The following is a 13,729-nucleotide window of genomic DNA, read 5'->3' as shown; positions in this document are numbered from 1 at the left end:
GCGTAATCACCACTCACTTTATTCATACCACTTTTGCCTGTTTGGATCAGCCATTAAGGTGTTGCAGCAGTGCCCCTTAGCATAGGTATTTCTGACAGCGCAGGAGTTTCTTCATTATTTACTCATCTAGAATATGTTGTTCGGTTTTGGGCACCAGTTTACAATTTACAAAAAGGATATCAGTGAACTGGAGAAAATACAGTAAAAGGCAACCAAACCAAAAGGGGCACGGAGGAGCTCAGGTATGAAGAAAGCTTAGCTAAACTCAATTCATTCTCTCTGGAGAAGAGGCAATTAGAGGGCGATTAAGGGGATACGATCACAATATAAAAATACACAAAGTGGTTCAGTGAACTTGGTGTAGAATTATTCACTTTCGTTTCATTCACAGGTTAAAAGGGACACTCTCTACAATTTAACCTCCACATACGGAAAGGCTTCTTCACAGTAAGGGATGTGAAAACATGGGATAGACTCCCTATCAGTTTTAAAAAGAACTGGATGCCTTTTCAAATGTACCTGTTATAGGTAATAACACCAGGAAATGTCGATCCAGGGAATATCTGACTACCTGCCTCCCCTGCTGGAGGTAATTGGACCATGCTCTATATGGGGGGGGGGGGTGCCTTTCTCCTAATCAACAGCTGGGTGCAGAACTGTGTACATGGAGGTTTCCTGTGTGTTCATTTCTATTGGATGAATTAGATGGACTGTCTTTTTTCAATGTGACTATGTAATCTGACAGGTAGGTCTGCCCCATATGTTTATAACAGTTTTGGTCTCACTTTATTTAATTTTTAGAGCTTAACATTTTTCAAAGGGTCTTTTTATTATTAATATTTTTTTATAATATGTATACCATCTTTGTTCTACAAATAAGATTCCATATATAACAAAGGATTCTGGGACCACTATGGGGCATATAAAGAGACAGCAGTGGCCTAGCCTGTGTCCAGATCTCAACCCCATAGAAAACCTTTGGAGGGAGTTGAAAGTCCGTGTTGCCCAGCGACAGCCCCAAAACATCACTGCTCTAGAGGAGATCTACATGGAAGAATGGGCCAACATACCAGCAACAGTGTGTGACAACTGTGTGAAGACTTACAGAAAACGTTTGACCTCTGTCATTGCCAACAAAGGATATATAACAAAGTATTGAGATGAACTTTTGATATTGACCAAATACTTATTTTCTACCATAATTTGCAAATAAATTCTTTCAAAAATCAGACAATGTGATTGTCTGGATTTGTTTCCACATTTTGTCTCTCATCGTTGAGGTATACCTATGACAATTACAGGCCTCTCTCACCTTTTTGCCCCACTATATCTATATATCTATATATAGATATATAGATAGATAGATAGATAGATATCTATCTATCTATAGATATAGATATATATATCTCTATCTCTATATAATATATGTGTGCTTTGGGCAATGTTCTGCTGAGAAACTCTGGGTCCTGCCATTCAAGTGGACATTACTTTGACACGTACCATCTACCCAAACATTTTTGCTGACCATGGAAACTGTATTTCCTGATGGTATTGTCCTCTTTCAGCAGGATAATGTGCCCTGCCACACTGCAAAAATGGTTCAAGAATGGTTTGAGCACAGCGAGTTTGAGGTGTTGAATTGCCCTCCAAATGCTGCAGATCACAGGTCCGATCTATGGAAGCCCAACTTGGCAACTTTCAGGACTTAAAGAATCTGCTATTGACAGCTTGATGCCAGATACCACAGAATACCTTCAGAGGTCCAGTGGCGTCCATCAGGGCTTTTTTTGGTGACCTACTCAATATCAGGTGGGTGGACATTAGGTTATGGCTGATCAGTGTACATTTTTTACAAGTGATTTATTCTTTCAATACTTATTAAAAACTGAAATATCATTTTTGATTGGATCAATCCATTAACTTGACTACACAGATTCTCAGGTAGTGTAAAAAAAGCCAGGCTGGTAAAATCTCCAAATAATTTCTAGGGCATGAGAGACAGCAAACACAATGGACACTTAACTCTGGAGCTCCACTGTGGCCCTGGCACATTTTCCCTCCCTCTGCACTTCTGATTCCTCTTTGTAGCATGGGAGGTGCCCGTTTCACCTGCCTGTAACAAAGTCATTCCAAAGGTTAAGACTGGTAAGCAAAAACTTGTAGCTACACTAATTGGAGCCACAGCATAAGAACAACAATATGCTGGAGAGATTTCTGACTCAGTCAGCCTCTTCGGCACTTTCCCATCCAGTCTCTCCCTATATGATCTTCTTGAAATATGTAGAGGAATTGGCATCAGATGACTCCATACCTGCACCATTACCAACTACTCCTCCTTCACCATCCCTGATGGCGTTCATGCTGGATAAAAATCTACAAGTGCTTCTTTAGCATAACTTTAGCATAACTTTAGCATAACTTGCACGGACTCCATGAAAAACTAAGCTTGGAAAGAACTTGGTTTATCCTGCAAACTCTAACCCCATAGTCTTATTCTATTCTAAATTATAAGATCTTTACAAGGACCTTGGCCAATAGACAGACATTCATATTTACCATGCCTCGTTGATAACGATCAGGGAGGTTAGTTTAGATGAGCAAAACTTGCACCTCTACCCTGTTATTAGGGATTGATGCTTAAAAGACTGGCCATACATGATTCACATCTTACAATACCTGGAATTTACTGTGGGAACGGAAAGTATTCAGACCCCCTTAAATTGTTCACTCCGTTATATTGCAGCCATTTGCTAAAATCATTAAGTTCATTTTTTTTCCTCATTAATGTACACACAGCACCCCATATTGATAGAAAAACACATTATTGTTGACATTTTTGCAGATTTATTAAAAAAGAAAAACTGTAATATCACATGGTCCTAAGTATTCAGACCCTTTGCTGTGACACTCACATATTTAACTCAGGTGCTCTCTATTTCTTCTGATCATCTTTGAGATGGTTCTACACCTTCGAGTCCAGCTGTGTTTGATTATACTGATTGGACTTGATTAGGAAAGACACACACCTGTCTATATAAGACCTTACAAGTCACAGTGCATGTCAGAGCAAATGAGAATCATGAGGTCAAAAGGAACTGCCTGAAGAGCTCAGACAGAATTGTGGCAAGGCACAGATCTGGCCAAGGTTACAAAAAAATTTCTGCTGCACTTAAGGTTCCTAAGAGCACAGCGGCCTCCATAATCCTTAAATGGAAGACGTTTGGGACGACCAGATCCCTTCCTAGAGCTGGCCGTCCGGCCAAACTGAGCTATCGGGGGAGAAGAGCCTTGGTGAGAGAGGTAAAGAAGAACCCAAAGATCACTGTGGCTGAGCCCAGATATGCAGTCGGGAGATGGGAGAAAGTTGTAGAAAGTCAACCATCACTGCAGCCCTCCACCAGTTGGGGCTTTATGGCAGAGTGGCCCGACAGAAGCCTCTCCTCAGTGCAAGACACATGAAAGCCTGCATGGAGTTTGCTAAAAAAAACACCTGAAGGATTCCAAGATGGTGAGAAATAAGATTCTCTGTTCTGATGAGACCAAGATAGAACATTTTGGCCTTAATTCTAAGCGGTATGTGTGGAGAAAACCAGGCACTGCTCATTACCTGTCCAATACAGTCCCAACAGTGAAGCATGGTGGTGGCAGCATCATGCTGTGGGGGTGTTTTTCAGCTGCAGGGACAGGACGACTGGTTGCCATTGAGGGAAAGATGAATGCGGCCAAGTACAGGGATATCCTGGACGAAAACCTTCTCCAGAGTGCTCAGGACCTCAGACTGGGCCGAAGGTTTACCTTCCAACAAGACAATGACCCTAAGCACACAGCTAAATAACGAAGGAGTGGCTTCACAACAACTCCGTGACTGTTCTTGAATGGCCCAGCCAGAGCCCTGACTTAAACCCAATTGAGCATCTATGGAGAGACCTAAAAATCGCTGTCCACCAACGTTTACCATCCAACCTGACAGAACTGGAGAGGATCTGCAAGGAGGAAGGGCAGAGGATCCCCAAATCCAGGTGTGAAAAACTTGTTGCGTCTTTCCCAAAAAGACTCATGGCTGTATTAGATCAAAAGGGTGCTTCTACTAAATACTGAGCAAAGGGTCTGAATACTTAGGACCATGTGATATTTCAGTTTTTCTTTAATAAATCTGCAAAAATGTCAACAATTCTGTGTTTTTCTGTCAATATAGGGTGCTGTGTGTACATTGAGGAAAAAAAAAATGAACTTAAATGGTTTTAGCAAATGGCTGCAATACAACAAGGTGAAAAATTTAAGGGGGTCTGAATACTTTCCGTCCCCACTGGAAAAGTCCTTCCAGAAAGCCATACAAGCAATGTACTCTCACCCTGACAGCTCAGGTCAATTTACACAGGAAATGTCTAATAGTTTTTCCCTGCTCACTGGCACCGACCAAGGTTGTCCATTATTACTATTTATTTTATTTATTTCTCAAACCCCCGGTAGAGACATTAAAACAAATGTCAACATTCAATGGATTTCACACCAACATAAGGAATATAAATTATCTTTGTTTGAAGATAACATCCCATTAGAGCTTACAGACCCTCATCTGACCCTCCCTGGCCTACATGTTGAAGAACCTAAAATTATATCAGCCTATAAAATCAGTTCTACCAAGACAGAGGTCCAGCTATTACAGGGATCTCCAAACTTTTGAAACAAAGGGCCAGTTTACTGCCCCTCAAACTGGAGGGGGGGCCGGACTGTGGCCAATGGGAGTGGAAAGTGCCCCGGCATCAGTGGGAGTAAACTATGCTGTAGGCTTGGTGGTCAATGGGAGCAAAAAAATTGCATTATTGGTGTCAGTGGGAGGAATCGTGCCCCATTTTTGGTGTCAGTGGGAGAATTAGTTCCCCATCTCTGGTGTCAGTGGGAGGAATAGTGCCCCAAGAGCTGGATAAATGCAAGCAAAGGGTCACATTTGACCTGACGTTTGAAGCCTCCTGTACTATTACATATCCCCCATCCTAATTGATTATGCTTAAAACAAATTACCCCTAATCTAAGTACTAACCATTCCCTTACCTATCAAATTCTGTATAAAGCTTACTTTCCCCGTTTTTTTCAAGAGTTTCAAAAACTGCTCAAGTATTCTTACAATTATTCCACAATCATAAAAAAGATCCTTCCAAAAATCCTCTATCTCCTTGAGACCCTTCCTGATCTTGGAGAATGCTTCTAAATCCTCAAGAATTCATACATAAAATTGTCATGTTCTGGTAAAAATTACAATAGAAAAGACATGTCCAAGAAATAGAACTGACCATACCAAACACACAAGTATTTTGAACCTGAATTTGTTTTCTGACATGTATGCTTCAAGTATGAGATTAAGTAAAACATAAAAAAAGCTTTTCTGACATACTAAACACAATAAGAAAAATTTCCTAAAATACTATAAACTATTTTATAAATGTTCAAACAAATGTTCTTTCAAACTGTGTATGAACTTCCAGATTTTAGACTGGATAGGGAAAACTACAGACAGATAGCCGGGGCAGCTATACAAATGCACAGAAGTCAAAACAAAAACATGAAGGGAGAAAACAAGAAAGGGCTAACAAGCAGCCACGAAGATGTATTCTGCCTGCTTTAACTGGCAAATGAAATGGATACCAGACCTGGAGGGGCATGCCTCCCTGATGCCTTATCACTTCAATAGGAAAAAAGACATTTAATCTCCATAGGTGAATTATTCATTTTCAGATGCTCAGCGCTATGAGCTGCATGTGTTATTCATAGAGACTGATATCTCTTCTTTGATGACTGCAGGCCAGCCTTAAATCTGGACATTAACTAGACAGAAATTACCTATCCACTTGTTACTATGAATTCTAGGACATTCAAGAAAATTCACCATCTACCTGATTACTTTGGCTAAACTGGAAAAAAAAACAGATATAAAAAAAAAAAAAAAAAAAAACTATACTTTATTTCCAATGCAAGCTTGCAAACCTTTACAAAAATATTTTCCGAAATTTTAAAAAGAACATTCACTCATAATATATATTATACATGTATACATACACACACACACACACACACACATAATATATACTGTATTTATTGGCGTATAACACTCACTTTTTCACCATGAAAATCGGGTGCAAATAGCGTGTGCGTGTTATACGCCAATACTTCAATTTTGGCTGCCTCGGAGGCAATGGGCGGGGGGGGGGGGGGGGGGGGGGGGGACGAGTGCCGTCAGATTACATACAGTAAGAATCTCCTGTTTACTTGGCGGCCTCTGTGATAGGAAGTCAATAGATGGCAATGGCGAGGCTGCTGCATTGATGGCAATGGTGGGGTTGCATTGATGTGGACTAATAAGGCTGCATTGATGGCACTTATGAGGCTGCAGGTGGGCAATTATCAGGCTGCATTGATGGCAATGGTGAGGCTGCAGATGGGTACTGACCCTTATTTTGCTTCAAAGTTTCTTATTTAAAATTTAAGTTTTTTTCCTGAAACTTCACTCTTAAAATGAATGTGCGTGTTATACGCCTGTGCGTGTTATATGCCGATAAATACAGTATATACACACACACACACACACACTGATTGGATGTCCTGATTGGATAGATTGATAGCAGCGCAGCCATTGGCTCCCACTGCTGTCAATCAAATCCAATGATGCGGCGCCGAGTTCTGCATTCTGTGTGAATGGACACAGATGCGGGACTCGGGAACGCGCCGGCACGGGTGTCCACCAAGGAGAGTACTTCAACGTGGACACTCAATGCGGGGAGGAGCCACCAGCGCCGCCGGGGGACCCCAGAAGCAGAGGCTAAGAGCCACTCTGCAAAACGAACTGCACAGTGGAGGTAAGTATGACATGTTTGTTATTTAAAAAAAAAAAAAAAAACAAGGGTTTACAACCCCTTTAAAATAATTATATTTTGTTGCTTTGTAGCCTGAAATGAAGAGACAGCGTTTGTTTTATCCAGCTGTATTTATTCAGTGCAACTTACAATGTCCAAGTGAAAGATATATCACCAACATGTCAGAAAAAAAAAAAAATAAATAAATCGCTGAGTTTGAAAAAGAATAACCCCCCCTCCTAAAAGTGACTTGGCTTTATCAATGCCTAGAATCATAGTGAGGTGTGTTATTCAGAAGTGGAAGGTACTTGGTACAACACAGACCCTCCCTGGATCGGGATGTTTCTTCAAAGTGGATGAAAGAGCCAGGAGGAAACTAGTCAGAGCAGCTACTTCAGAGGCCTACAGCAACTCTGAAGCAAATGCAGGAATTGATCACAAAGAGTGGTCATTGTGTGCATGTGACAACAATATCACAAATTCTCCACAAATGTGTATTGTATGGGAGGGTTGCAAGAAAAAAAAAAAAAAAACTTCTCAAGAAAGGCCACATGCGGTCAAGACTGAGCTTTGCCTAAATGGACTCTGAAGATTCCGAGGCCACATGGAAAAGGGTGTTCTGGTCAGATGAGACTAAAATTTAATTACCCAACTTCAACACCAAATGATATGTCTGGCAGAAATCCAGTCCAGCGCACCATTCAAATAACACCATTCCAACGGCAAAGCATGGAGGTGGTAATATCCTGTTATGGAGGTGTTTCTCTGCAGCAGGGACTAGAGCACTTGTCAGGAAAGAAGGAAAAATGGATGATGCAATATACCGTCAAATTCTTGGGGAACATCTGCTGCCCTCGGCCAGAAAGTTGTCAGTGGGAATGTGGTTTACATTCCAACATGATAATGACCCAAAACACACAGCAAAAATGACCACACAGTGGTTGAAGGAGAAAAAGGTGTCCTTGCATGGCCTAGTCAGAGCCCAGACTTAAACCCCATTGAATATCTGTGGAATGAGTGCAGTGCACATACGGCCACCATCAAATTTAACTGAACTTGAGCAGTTCAGCAAAGAGTGGGCAAATATTGCAAAGTCTAGATATGAAAATTTAGTAGACTACCAACAGACTAAAGGCTATAAATTAAAGAAAAAAATGGTTCATCAAAATACTGACACAAGGGGGTGATCTTTTTTCCAATTCAGTGATTCTGTTTTTGATTTTTTTTTCCCTGACATGTTGATATTCTATCTTTAACTTGGATGTTTTAAGTTGCATTGAGTAAATACAACTGGATAAAAGAAACTGCATGTCTTAATTTCAGGCTGCAAAGCAACACAATGTGATATATATATTTTTTTCTATACCCACTGTGTATACATCTAAAACACTCCATCCACATTTTAAACAAGTGTCAAAAGCAGAGTAGAGAAAATGTACATCTTTTAGTAAAAGCAAAACTGTCATGAGTTTAGGGCCCAGACATGTGAGCAACAGGTCATGTCGCCTGTAGGTAGCCTCCCTGACGGTAATCCCGAGTGTGGCTCGGGGTTAAATTTCAGTCCCATTAGCGGTAACCCCGAGCCACACTCGGGATTACATTGCAGGATCCTGGTGCAGCTTTACTTACCTTGTCCCCAGAATCCTGCGATGTCCCTCGCAGTGTCCGTGGGCTGTATCTCCTTCGAAGCCTCTCTGTGCCAGGCTCCGTTCCCTGCGAGCGGCGCAACGCACGGGGGCGGAGCCTGGCGGCAAATTAAAAAAAATGTAAAAATCATAACACATACAGTACTGTAATCTTACAGATTACAGTACTGTATGAAATTATTTCACATCCCTTTTGTCCTCAGTGCTTTGGCCCATGCCCTGTATGCAGTTTTATATGATATATACTGTTCTTTCTGCCTGGAAACTGGAGATTGTCCATAACAACCAAAAAGTGTCCCTTTATGTCAAAAGTGGCTTTAGATCAGCTAGAAAACAGCGATAGTAAATTAGAACACTTGCAGAATTGAGCGATAGTGAATCGTGGGGAAATTTATTTTATTATTATTATATTATTTTTTTTAATTATTTATATTTATTTATTATATTATAATTTATGTTTTTGTGTTTCAAACTTCATCATACCCGGGATATCTACTAGACTCTTGTTTAGACAGATTTAAGTGCGTTATTGTTAAGAATTACAGGCCTACAATATAAAACGCCAAATTTCCATGCAAAATAATTGTACCGCTTTCAGCACCTAAAATCCGAAATAATCATACCGCCAGGGAGGTTAAGGATCACTGCTCAGGCAGATATATTAGCTTTGCCAGATACCAAATTATCACTGGTCACAATAACCAGGCATCAAATTACATTTAAAAAAAAAAAAAAAAAAGGAAACTTTTTTTCATTTCAATCACAGCAAACACTGGGATATGAATACTTATTAATGTGGTATAAAAAGATGCATTTTTAGAAAAAGCATATGCCATAATTAAAAAAAAAATATTAGATACAATTACCTTCAACTGTCCAATACTCTTAAAGCGGTACACCTCATCTTCCCAGAGTTTCATATTTTTACCAAGTATTTTCTGACATTTCCTAATAATAATCAAATGAAAAACTTTATTAAACAACAAAATTATCTAGGCTTTTAGTAACAGAGTACAGAATGCAAAGGTGCACCGTTATTCCTGTAAATACTTGGGGGTGTATTTACAAAAATTTGCAGCGCTATTTTTCCTGTGGAACTGCATGTACATCTGTTCTCTGTGAATGGGGGCAAAAACAAAAAAGTTATTAGACTACTGTATCTTCAGGTTAAATGCTCTTCATACAGTGAATCAGGAAAATATTGTAATATGGCCGCAAGATCATCACAGTAAAAATGTTACAATAATCATCAGCTCCTGGCTCTAATGCAGTATTTCCCTCATTCATTATGTAGGCTGAAGAGCATTTTTCGTGGAGACTAAACAGGTTAAGACCCCTTTCACACTGGGGTGTTTTTCAGGAGCTTTAGTGCTAAAAATAGCGCCTGTAAAGTGCCTGAAAAAAGCCCAATCTGCAATCCCAGTGTGAAAGCCCGAGTGCTTTCACACTGGGGTGCTGCGCTGGCAGGACATCAAAAATGGGAAGGGCCTGCAAAGCGCCTCGCAGCAGCGCTTTTAACCCTTTATTTGGCCTCTAGCATGGTTTAAAGGTGCCCTGCTAGCGCCCGAAAAGCGCCGCAAAGACGACGGTAAAGCACCAACGCCCGGGGACTGGCAGTGTGAAAGGGCTCTAACAAATTTTTGCCCCCACAGAACAAATGTACAAGAAGCTTCACAGAAAGAATAGCTCTGCATTTTTTTTTTTTTATAAATATTACGGCATGGTTTACAACTAATTGGCTACGCTAAGCTGCAGTTAAATTGTGATAGGCTGACATAAGCACAGGACGTTCGTAAGTACTGTTAGTAAGGTTTACTGAACATAGAACTATACTAACAAATAAATATGTGCAGCACTCACCACCTTCAATTCATCAATTCCTATACAGACACTATCTTATTAAAATAATAATACTCAAAACAAATATTCAAATAGTGAATGAATTAAGGTAAAACAAAGGTTTAGGCTTTAGAACCACTTTAACTGGCATGGTATGGTTGTATTTGCTGATTAACACATTTGGAAAAGCATAGTATTTTTGGTACTGGCCTTTAAAAAAAAAAAAAAAAAAAGGCTCTTCCTACACATTGGGATAAATGTTCACTTTGAAGTGACCTTTACATGGAGCATCTCATTCTCTGCCCATAGAGTACAAGATCCTTAAACTGTGCTAATGATGGGATAGGTAGCCTCCTGCTGAGGACAGCATAGCCTGCAGTCAGGCAATTTACTTTTCTTAAGTGGACTGCACAGTCTAACAATTTAAACCTGACTTCAGAGTATCTGATTACATCTTTTATCAGTAAGGACAAAGTTATGTTTAAGGAATAACAGCGAGAAGGAAAGCTCGCTCAAGCTCATGTTTCCAAAATGCTTAAAACTTGCTCCTAATTTACCAATCTCTATTCCAACAGACCATACGAGGTATAACAGAAGAAATGGCATTCCATCTGTAAAACAAATTACTAATACCATCTTTTACTATACCCCTTGTGGCTACATCAATTTGTGTCTGGACAGCCAGAAGTGTGTTGGGAGAAGCACAGCTCATTAGTACATCTTATACACACTGAAGATGAGATTATTAGGTCTGAATGAGTATTATTGTTAGATGTCAGCAGTGCTGTCATGGCTGCAAAGGCACCATTACCCAAAAGATACACATCTCACTTTCTCTTAATAATCTAAAAAAAAAAAACACTTCAGAACACAACCGGTAAGAGCCTTTATAGCCTAAAAGGACTAACACCGCAGGATAACAGGCTGCACAGTAAATTAAAACACTAAATAAAATATTTAGCTACTGTGTAGGTATGGATTGTTACATTGTGTTAAATATATGTAGAAAGTCATTTTTTTTAAATAAATTGCTAGAAGGTAAACTTTTATTGCAGAAGAGACTGTTGCCCCTGCCAAAACAGATTCTGCCTTGCCTGTTAGCAGAACAAATTCAGTCAGCATCTTTGGTTCTTTTCCAAAGTGTACCATTTATTGGATCCCAGTGACAGGATGACAAAATTCAACAGACTTTGCAAAATAATAAACAAAAGCCTCCAAAGCCCCCCTTGTTCTGTCATGTATCGAGCATATAGTTCCTCCACCCATTCTGCATACTGTAAAGAAAAGAAGGCTGGATGGCTGCACTCGTATGCAATTTCTTTACTCAAGTGCCGGATACAAAAGGTGAACTACAGGTATCAGCTTACATGTTTCACACCAAGGTCGGGTGCTTACTAATAGGGACCTTAAAAAAAAAAAAAAAAAAAAAAAATCGGCAAAAATACCAGTTTTGCTGCGCTTTTAAGGCGCTTTGGAAACACTCAATGGACAGGGGCATTTTTGGAGCGCTATTTACAGAACTCCAAACTTTTTCTACCGTCCCCGCAAGAGCCCCAGTGTCAAAGCACATATTCAAATGAATGGGAGGCAGTTTTTAGGCACTTTGAGCATTATTTTTAGTGCTAAAACGTCTGAAAACCGCCTAAGTGTGAAGTGGGTCTTATATAATTTTGCAAATAACTAATTTTTCTTCATACATTTTGACAAAAATTTGATAGAGTCTACAAGCTATGGTGCCAATTATTGAAAATTGATCACACCTGATGTACTGATGGCCATCTAATTTCTTGAGGCCCCAACATGCTAGGACAATATAAATACCCCCAAATGACCCCTTTTTTGGAAAGTAGACCACACAAGGCATTTAGTAAGAGGCATGGCAAGTTTTTTGAAGTTGTAATTTCCCACAATTCTTTGGAAATGAAGAAAATACATTTTTTTTTTTTCCTCACAAAAATGTCACATTAACAAGTTACTTCTCACACACGGCATAGGCATGCTTGCAACTACACCCCAAAACACATTCTGCTACTCCTCCTATGGTGATACCACGTGTGAGACTTCAGAACCTAGCCACATGATCCCTTATACAGAGAGCTGTCAGCATAGGCTGCAGCATCCCCCACTCCCTCTACACCCCCCACCCCCTGCACTGAGCTATTACTGAGCTAATCGGGGAGAGCCAACACAGACACGTGTCTCGGTTTACACTGTAAAGGCTGTGACTGGACGTGATCAGGAGGGCCACTCACAGAGCCCATATCCCAATATGTGTAACGGGCTCTATCAAAAGATAACAGCCATCACAGGTCCCGTGTCAGCATGCGGGCACCCATTCTGAGCGACGGAAGCATCCATTTAGAACAAAGAAGCTCCCACCCAGCCATTTATGAACAGTGGGAAGTGGTTAATCACCACTGGGTTTTTCATTTTTTGCTAAACAAAAAAGACCAAAAAAAAAAAAAGAAAAGTTTTTTCTGTTATAAAATTTAGTAAATAAGTAAATTTTCCTCCTTCACTGATGTGCGCTAAGGAGGCTGCACTGACGAACACTGATAGGCTGCACTGATAGACTACACTGACAGGCATTACTGATGGGTACTGATTGGCAGCACTGGTGGGCACTATTGGGGCTGCACTGATCATCAGGACACTGTTAAATCAGTGCACTGATTGGCAGTCCTGATGTTCCCGCTGAGGAATTTCGCTTACCAGTTCTCCTCTCATGCGCTGTCAGCAAGAGGAGAGGAATGCCGATAACCGTCATTTTCTACTTACACTTTGATCAGCAGTGATTGGACACAGCTGATCACATAGTAAAGCGCCTACATCATGGGCACTTTACCGTGATCGGTGATGCGCTGGCGAAAATGGGAGGACATCATATGAAGTCCCCCCAGAACGAGAGAGATCCTGTCTGTTTTCTTATAAGACAAACTGTGTACCATAAAAGTATTTTAAGAAAAAAAAGACAGGAACGAGTACATTCCTACATCAATCTTCCACCATCCAAAATGGATAAGTAACAACCAAAAGGTCAACTACTGAGAATTAGGTGGAATTGCAAAACTACAGGAGGATATAACACATAGGCCGAAATCCTAGTAAATAGATTTGAAGAGAAGGGATACAAGGGTTTGCCGAATAAAAAAAAATAAAAAAGGTGGGTATGACATTGTATTGATATTTCATGAAACCAAAATAAAAAAAATGTTTGAAATAAAAAAGGTAGATAAAATGAATAGGGAGCAACTGGTAGCCGATATTTGCAAATGTAAGAAAGCAGATGGATATGAGCTAGCATTCCATACTAGATTTAACGGACAGTATAGGGACATTGAAAATGATGGTTAATAGACATTAGCCAGTGCTGAAAAGAGTTAAAATTCTTTTAAA

General features: G+C 40.1%; 1 protein-coding gene across 1 annotated transcript in view; it reads right to left on the bottom strand.

Moving 5' to 3' along the window:
• The window catches only part of VPS41 (VPS41 subunit of HOPS complex), a gene marked incomplete in the record, with an annotated part of 438,130 nt that overhangs the window by 186,353 nt on the left and 238,048 nt on the right, over positions 1 to 13,729 (bottom strand). Inside the window, 1 exon segment of the mRNA XM_073630486.1 lies at positions 9,361 to 9,442. Coding sequence (XP_073486587.1) covers positions 9,361 to 9,442 — 82 coding nt within the window.

The sequence above is a fragment of the Aquarana catesbeiana genome, linkage group LG05 (assembly GCF_042186555.1).
Source record: "Aquarana catesbeiana isolate 2022-GZ linkage group LG05, ASM4218655v1, whole genome shotgun sequence".
In the NCBI taxonomy this organism is placed as follows: Eukaryota; Metazoa; Chordata; class Amphibia; order Anura; family Ranidae; genus Aquarana; species Aquarana catesbeiana.
The sequence above is the reverse complement of the archived record's forward strand: the minus strand, read 5'-3'. Positions and strand labels throughout refer to the sequence as shown.